The following is an 8,926-nucleotide window of genomic DNA, read 5'->3' as shown; positions in this document are numbered from 1 at the left end:
AGACATGTGGGCCCTCAAATAAACCCCCAGATCTTCACAAATACAAACACACACCCACACAAAATTCACAAAGGATTGCAAAACGGAAAAATCTCGGACTATGGACTATAGCATATTTTACACTGCTGTTTTTTTTAAATATCATATATGCAAAAGTCTACAAAGTGTGATGCTCATGTACTAAAAATGACACTTGTGACCGGTTTAACCCCAGTAACTCAACCGTCTGCTCGAATCTTCAGTTAAACATGCTTGTTCCTTGTGTACAAAGTACTTCAAATATACCGGAGAAGAAAAAACCTTCTGTTCTTTTCAGTTTCTTTTCAGAGATTGGATGAGCCAGCGATGAAGCCTGCATTGCTTATACATTACTAAGCAGGCTGGACGCCGTGACCGTTTTTGGTGGGACGGCCAGGAGTTTCCATATGAGTTGACATGTTACAACAAATTGCATTTGTTTTACTTGGAATTAGTTGAAAATTGTTGACTGACGGCAGTGGTTTTGGTAGATAATTTGAGTTTGAGTGGCCACACTCTTGGGGTTCGCCCTCTCCTTGACGCTTTAGCCAAATATCTTTGTTTACACACACGTGAGAAGTTTGCACGAGCGACTCAAGTGCCTGGCATCTGGATCTGGACCACCTCTCCGTTCTCGGCTTGCTGGAGCTGAATGGCCTCCTTCACGTCCATCTCGGCCTGTAGCGCTGGAGTCAGAGCTTCAGCCTGAGAACCAAAACAGTGAATGTGTCATTTTTGTGTCATTAGAAAACCAAATGCAGCTGCAAAAATGACTGCATTTTCATGTGTTCCACCTCAAATTTAAACCACTGGATGAAATATCAGAGCTAATTTTACCATGTCAACCTGATCCTTGAAAAACCATGAACAAACTATGCAAGGACAAAAGTTCACATGCAGAATAAACAAGGTTTCTGCTAACTGCAATCTATTTCGTGCAGTGCATTTGGTATTTTATTAATTGTGAGATAAAAAAGAAAAAAGACATTAAATATGCCTACCCTAACATATTAATTTATTCTAATTAATACAAATTTAACACAATTATTTAATTGTTTGTGTGTTTGTTTTTCTCCTTTGCTGAGTCGATTCTACCACAGTATGTTTTAGAATTTTTATTTTATTTTGAATTTTAAAAAAGTGTGTGTGTGTGTGTGTGTGTGTGTATATATATATATATATATATATATATATATATATATATTTAAAAAAAGGTTTTTTTTTAGCAAAAAAATCATACTAGAATAATAAATACTGGAAATTCAGCTTCAAGCCAAAAGAATGAATGACATTTTTAAATATATTACAATAGAAAAGACTAAAGTTTTTGTAATGTTTTTGACAGTATTTTTTTTAAATCAAATAAATGTAGCCTTGGTAAACAAAACAAACTTCTTTCAAAAACATTAATAAATGTGGTTTCTATGTTTATATATATATACACACACACATACATAAATATACATATATATATGTGTGTGTGTGTTAAAACATCCATGTTTATTTTTATCGAAATACATTTATTTAAATTTTCCCTGATGTCCAGTAATGCTCTTAAGTTTTATTTATTTCTAGTTGAGTTTTTATTTTATTTGACAACTTTCCCTCCCAGTATACGGTTGATATTTGCAGCCAGTGTAAAAGACCAGATTTATAGCAAGTTGACCAAACAGCTGAACACTACATAAACAATGAAGTTCACAGTGACAGTGTATCTTGGATGGAAACACCCAGATGAATTCTTGGCATTACAGAAACAACACCGAATGGAAATGTCTGTCTGCAGCACGTTCTGAAATGTCTGTTTGATTAAGATACCATATATAATCGAATCACTGTCAGTCGGCTGATACACATCTATCGCCGCACAGTATATCCCGTCATTCGCCCGGGCTTAATACGGGGCGCCCGTTTTATCATATTGATGGAGGCAGTGAAAGCAGACAAATACAACGCTGACAGGTGTACAGATTGATACAACCACAACAAAGATCAAGACAACAACAAGAGATGGAAAACCAGGAGGAAAGTAAAGGGTCAGATGAAGGCTACACTTTATCTCAGTCGTCCAAATGAAAACACTCCCTCAATAAAAAAAAAAAAAAAAAGAAGGGCAGAGGGAGACGACGCAGGATGAGTCACTTCAGAGTATGAGCAGTGAGTCACTTCTTCCTCAACACACGCCAGAGGAACGGACCGCACACCTGCACGGTGCAAAGCTCAAACTGTGCTCAAGGGTACGGCCCCCGAGTGTCAGGACTCTTAAAACACAGCCCGCCTGATGCGAGACACTCGCGGCCTGTGCTTTTCATCTTTGGTGCTAAGTGTAAACTCCTCAGGGGCCGGTTTCCTGCAGCTCCACAAGAGGGCACTCATTAGAGCCAGTGATCGAATCGCTCAAAAGTATCGCTTTCAAACAGCTCGGAGTAAGTGAGCTGACACTTCTGTCGGACGGTACAGAGAACAGAGCTTCCTGGCCGGAAACACCCCTTCATTTTCCACCATTTTTATCTGTGGCGATCGAATGGGCGATATGGAAGCTATTACATGAAAAAATGAAGGGGTGTGCTCGTGAAAAATGGCTGTAAACACTACCACATGTTTCGTGCAGCAGATGAGAGCAATTGAAATAATCCTGAAATTCACAATAGGAAGAAGCGCCGTGACCTCAGGATGGAGGCTGATGCCAACGGGAGATCTGAGCACCGCATGAGCGATGCAAGACTGTCTGAAATCATTCAGGTTGAAATGATTCAAGTGAATAAGTTGACTAATTATTAAGCTTTAATATAGTTCAAGCACTGGATGTCATTTCCTGGCTTCTTAGCTCCTAAAGTAGGTTGCAAAGGGTCAATAAAGTAACATTTGTATTATTTACATTTTGAATTAACATGATTTCTTACTCGAGGTCCATTATCAAGTTTTTTATTTGTATTTATTTTTTAGTGATCATGGTATTTTATCTTCATCCCCGATGTCCACTTAATATGCACTTAAGATTTAAATAAAAAAATAGAATTGATTATCATGTAAACAATTTTCCCACCAAATAATTTCGCCAAAAACAGCAGGTCGTTTCTCAGTTCTCTAGCTTCAGCACAGCTCCACTGAGTGAGTTCATGCCATAATCCATATTCATTTCCTCTGACAGCTGTTTATTTTATCCCTGTGTCACACTGACAGGTGGTTTGTCACAAAGCGGCAGTAATCTACAATCGATTCGCAGAGATCTACTCACTTGATTGCGTCAAATGTTGCGGATGCTGCCCTCTATTCAAGCATCAAAGCCCATTAACAACTTTCCGACAGCTTTGATGTGTACAGTGTAATTGCAGAGCCAATTTGGAAGGAGTCCAGACCACCAAGGAAAACAACAAGTGAGGCTAGAGGTAAATCGAAGACCCTCTGATGGGGTCTGGGTGCGCAAGGCAATCATCAGGCCGTTCCCACAAACTGCTTTCTGGGGTTTGCTACAGCTTGCCTAGACCAAGATGAGACACCACATATTTGAAAGTTGGCCAAAACGCAAGTGCGTGCATCGGTGAAAGAGAGAAAGAGGAAAAGAAAAATGCAGGTCACGCCGATAACAAGCTGTACAACAAATCTGGGCCAGAAATACAGCACATCCAATGATAGAATGCACTTCAAAGAGAGGAAGGGGAACATCTGTTTGTTTTTTTATGGCCTTTGTTTACAGCAGAGTATAGAGAAGGGGGAGGGGCTAAAAGATAAGAGGTCTTGGTGATGTCATATATAAAGAAAAGTCGTTTCAAAGGTGGAGCAAGTTATCTAATTTTACTGAAAGATTACTTTTTTCTTTTGAAACAGCATGCAATGCTGAATCGTGAACAAAGCATATTAACAAAGCAAATTGAAAAAAGTACTGATTTTAATTAGGAATTGCCCTTTAAGTCTATTTAAACCATAAGCGCCCAAAGGTCTAAAGAGGTTTTAGCTGTACCAGCTTAACCACTTTAAAGTGCAACTGTGGTAAAGGCCTCGTCTTCCTCCCTGTTACCAAATAGCTCACATTCCCGCGCTCACAAAAGCCATATTGGGGGTGCGTGCAAGTGTCTGTGGAGTGTTTGAGAATAGATTTTAATAAAATGTAAGAGGGATGTTCACAACAAAGGGCACTTAAATGTTTGATGTTCTCGTTGATTTTACACAGTTGTTTTTGCTCCAGTATTTAGATTTTCGGAGAAAATATTTTAATTGTGTCAATATGTCATTATATTCATTCGTTATAGTGCATTTCACTCAATTTTATGTGATGATAATGTGCAAAACAACAACAACAACAAAAAAACGTGTCAAACAGAAACCGTCCAAACTGAACTTTTTCACAGGGTTCCTATTATTTTGGTTTAATGACTTCATGATTTTTCAATAAAAAATTGATGAATTAAATTGATTAATTGATTCATTTTTCTATCCAGCTACATTTATATTTAGTCATTCAGCAGATGTCTCATGTTTATAAGAGCAAAACATTCTGATTGGCTAGTAATGTTAGTTTGGTTGAGAGCGAAAGCTGTGCTCCACTCATACCATTGGTAGGCCTGTGATTTTTATTTATTATACAAATCTCACTTTTTTTTTTAATTTCCAGGTTTTCCATGACCTTGGCAACCTTGTTTCTAACATTTTGAAACACTTATAAAATGTATGATTGATTATTTCTGTCCTAAAAATGTATAAATAGCGTGTTTTCAATATCTTGCGGTGTTAATGATACACATTACAATGCCAACTGTAAACACTAAAGGAATAGTTCACCCATAAATAAAAATGAGATGAGTTTGTTTCTTCATCTGAACAGATTTGGAGTAATTTAGAGGTACATCACTTATTCACCAATGGATCCTCTGCAGTGAATGGGTGTCTGACATGTTTGTTTGCTTGTACACAGTGCTTGATCTGTGCATATTTCTCTCTTGATTCAGATGAGATGCGTTAAGAATTATGGACAGAAGCAACAGTTATAAGCTAAAAATGCCTTGATGATGAATTTGTTTCTTGCAAACACACAGCTTTTCCCTTCACAAGACGTTAATTGATGGACTGGAGTGGTGTGGATTGTTGTGATGTACTTATCAGCTGTTTGGACTCTCAATCTGACGGCACCCATTCACTGCAGAGGATCCATTGGTGAGCAATGATGTAATGCTACATTTCTCCAAATCTGTTCTGATGGAGAAACAAAGTAATCTTGGACAGCCTGAATACATTTTCAGCTTAATTTCATTTTTGGGGGAACTATTGCTTTAATTCAAATCATTTTATTGTCACAGTTTTTTTTTTCTAGCCACAAAATCTTTGCCAACCAAAATTTGACCCACTAATTTCCCATCACGAGGTTTAACACTGATTGTTCTTTGTTTCGCATTAAAATAAAATGTACTTCTCCTACGACAGAAACGTAAAAGCAGATGTCAAATATGCAAGTCTAATTGCGCTCCTCAACCCTAGCTTGAAGCCTCACATGAATCAAACACGTGAGTGCAGCTGGGGAAATGTGGTGACCTGTAATGACTGTCGAACCTCTAAATGTGTTTGAATATGCGTGCACGCCATATAGCGGCTCTGCAACGTGGTAACAGCATCATGGGGAAGTGATTAGAGTAAAAACACATCAAGGAGTGCTTGAGCATGTTGAGAACTGATGTAGCGCATGAGATGGAAAAGAGGGATAAAAATGGGAAAATAGACAGGGAGGAAAAGGACAACTAAGGGCTATTTATTATTCAGAGGAAAAACAAACTGATCTGGGTTGCTGATTAGCCGAAAGTGAGAGCGGAGAGTAGGTTAAAACCACTGCCTACGATTTCTAAAAACAACACATGGTGAGAGAGCGAGTTTGATTATAGATATTGGTCACTACACCACCCAGCGGCATTGGCGCAGAGTTGCCGACCACCACAAATTGGTGCATTCATCGCACACTTGTGCAACATCGATAGTAATTTTGAGACAGAAAGCACTCCTTCATGAAATAAAACAGCTGTACGCCACAGATAACGTTGACAACATTGAAAAAACTATTAAAGTCAGTTGTGTTTGTTTGTGTGTGACTGTGTTTTTGGCTTTTCTCACTTGTACTGCGCCGGTGTGGTCGGTCACTGTTCCCAGCTGGACGTATTGCACCTGAATATCGTTACCCTGGAGAGGAGACGCGTCAACCCCACCAGTCCCATCGGTCGACGCCACTGCGATGAGCTGCGGTCCTCTTAGAACCTAAGAAATAGATGGGAAAATGATAAACATTAGCACTATGTTAACATTTCAGGAATCAACTAGGTCAAACTATGCCCAATGCTTATTTATCTATGGGAAAGAACTCTAGAGACAACACAATGGCAACTAGTGTCTTGGTACAAAAATTTCAGTATTCGGTACCGATACAAGTGAAAATCCACGGATCTCTGTTCCAATTTCGGTACCAACGCGAAACACAAAAATATTCTAATTAAAAAAAGAAAAAACAGTTTTTAATCACTAAAATAAAACCAATGCCATTCTTTATACTTATTTACAATTATGTTTAAAATTTTTCTACAAGTAATATAATTATGAAAACCCGTAAACAAGTTTCACCCAAATTTAATTTGTCTTTTAATGAATGAAATTTAAACATTTTATTTTTTTGATAAATAAGGGGGATTTGCTATTAAAATTAAAAGATGGAAGAAATATTGTGCGATTTCTTAAAAAAAAAGTTTTATTAATTTTCTTCAACAGTATTAGCAGTATCACATACATTCTACTAAACAATAGTATTATTTCTAGCACAATGCCTTTATGTAAAAATGAATTGTTATTTTGACACTGGTTTTACTCCAATGAAACGGTAAAATGCTTGTGAAGTGCATAAGAGTTCTGGTGATGTTGTTTATGTATTTATGTCCTCATAACTGCAAGCGTCACGCGCTTCAGTCTATGTAATAAACAAACCCGCACGCCTCTGCCATTCATTCATTCATTCATTCACACAGAGACGCGCACAACATGCAGGATTCATATTTCAACCAACTTTTGGGGCTTAATTCCATCCGTGTTTTCAGCTTTGTGGAAATCATAGCGCTGTATGCATCGAGAACTGGGTTGACCGGGTCCTCGGTACCACCGGTACTTAAAGAAACCTGGTACTGTGACATTTTTTTTTTTTTTTGTACCGACTTGGTACTGAAGTACCAGGTCTTTTGACAACACTAATGGCAACATTTCCTAAGTACGAATCATTCCTAAGTGACGATGTGACTATTTTCGGTGACTAATGCTGTCTTACATGTGAGGGGTGTGACTGTCAAATTGGAGTCAGGCAGTAAAATGCAGCGCAAGCTGTTCTCTAAACTACCAGCACAAATATTCTTTCACATTAAGATTCAAAACAACCAGAAGAGCTTCAAATTATTATCCGTGTCGCTAAGCTATTTTCTTTATTTATTTAAAATATTTTTCTAGGTCTGGAAATTACAATCATCTTTATACACACACACACACATACACACACACACACACACATATATATATATATACACACATATATATACATAGATATATATGTATGTATATATATGTGTATATATATATATATATATATATATATATATATATATATATATATATATCTATATCTATCTATCTATCTATCTATATATATATATATATATATATATATATATTTAGTTATAGTAATATCTACAATATACATTGAAATATTTGGCAGAGCTTTTTGATCGTATTAAACAAATGCAATCATCTTTTTGTGTTTTCCCACTGAATGGTAGTTATTCTCAAACAATGTTTCTAGGATCACATTTTTCTCAAAATGTTATTTATGAGTGGAAGGTGAGATACTGATGATAATTTGATTTTAATATGGAAATAATTCACATCCATGATTATCTAAGTATGTTCCAATACCTTGTGTAAATGAATCATTGTGCTTTCCTTTCTAAAACTATTACCGCTTTCTTCCTTCCTTCAATCCATACTGATTGTTCCTTTCTAACTTTCATCAGTATATCCATCATCCCATTGTTTAAACAAAATTATATTTCTCACGGTTTACATTTTAATCTACTAATGTTTCCACTCATTTTATAGCTTATGCAACTGCCTGTCATAAACCTCACTTATGTGGCACCTGTTTTTTAGCTCCTCTTTTCACATTGTCAGAAAATTCAAAAGTCCAACATTGCATACAGAATGCATCCACTGTCAAATGAGTAGGAAGCCCAGTACTAATTATTGACAATACAGTACGTGAACATCTGCTGGATTCTGTAGTATGCAACTTTGGGACACTTTTCTATCCCATAAAGCAACTGGAGCTGATGCCATTCGATTTGAAAAGCCAAGAGAAAAAACAAATGTTTTAATCAAGAAGTCAATGTCAAACACACTATGATAGTTCATCGATTCGGACATAGCCCAAAGGGAAGAAATGTTTTCCATTCTCATAGTAACAGGCCAATCAGGATTGTCAGAATGCATTTTGTTTCCTGTGAGCCATTAAGAAACTGTTTCAGGATTTAAAGGTGCAAAACTATGTGATATAATACAAAACTGACAGCTAGAATGCTCTTGCTTGATTGCCAGGTCTGAAATTTCGATCTTGCATTTAAGTGGTGTTGCAAACCTAATTTAAATCAAGCCAGGGATTTACTGCATTTCCTTAAGCACGTGAAACTGATTATGCATGTGTGACACATCCAAGTGCTCATCATAACAGCCCGATGGAAGGCCTAGTTTCCAGCTGAGCTCTCACAAACACATCTACATCCCCTGCCAACTCATCGCAAAACAGGCATATAAAAGCAAAAACACTTGCATGTTAATGTATGATCGCAAACTCTCGCACGTCGTGTTCGAATGCCCAAACACATCATTGATTACACATCAT

The 8,926-nt window shown here is 37.1% G+C and overlaps 1 protein-coding gene across 3 annotated transcripts in view; it reads right to left on the bottom strand.

Annotated features, from left to right (window-relative positions):
* Positions 1-581: 581 nt before the first annotated feature.
* LOC113043558 (protein BANP) overlaps positions 582-8,926 on the bottom strand; it is a 48,445-nt gene continuing 40,100 nt past the window's right edge. For all 3 annotated transcript variants that reach the window (XM_026203009.1, XM_026203011.1, XM_026203010.1), the window contains exons 12-13: positions 6,115-6,255; positions 582-723 (exon numbers count right to left, since the gene is read on the bottom strand). In XM_026203009.1, the coding sequence (XP_026058794.1) occupies positions 613-723; positions 6,115-6,255 (252 nt within the window). In that variant the 3' untranslated portion in view covers positions 582-612. The remainder of the gene's footprint in view (positions 724-6,114; positions 6,256-8,926) is intronic.

The sequence above is a fragment of the Carassius auratus genome, chromosome 25 (genome assembly GCF_003368295.1).
Source record: "Carassius auratus strain Wakin chromosome 25, ASM336829v1, whole genome shotgun sequence".
Classification (NCBI taxonomy): domain Eukaryota; kingdom Metazoa; phylum Chordata; class Actinopteri; order Cypriniformes; family Cyprinidae; genus Carassius; species Carassius auratus.
The sequence above is the reverse complement of the archived record's forward strand: the minus strand, read 5'-3'. Positions and strand labels throughout refer to the sequence as shown.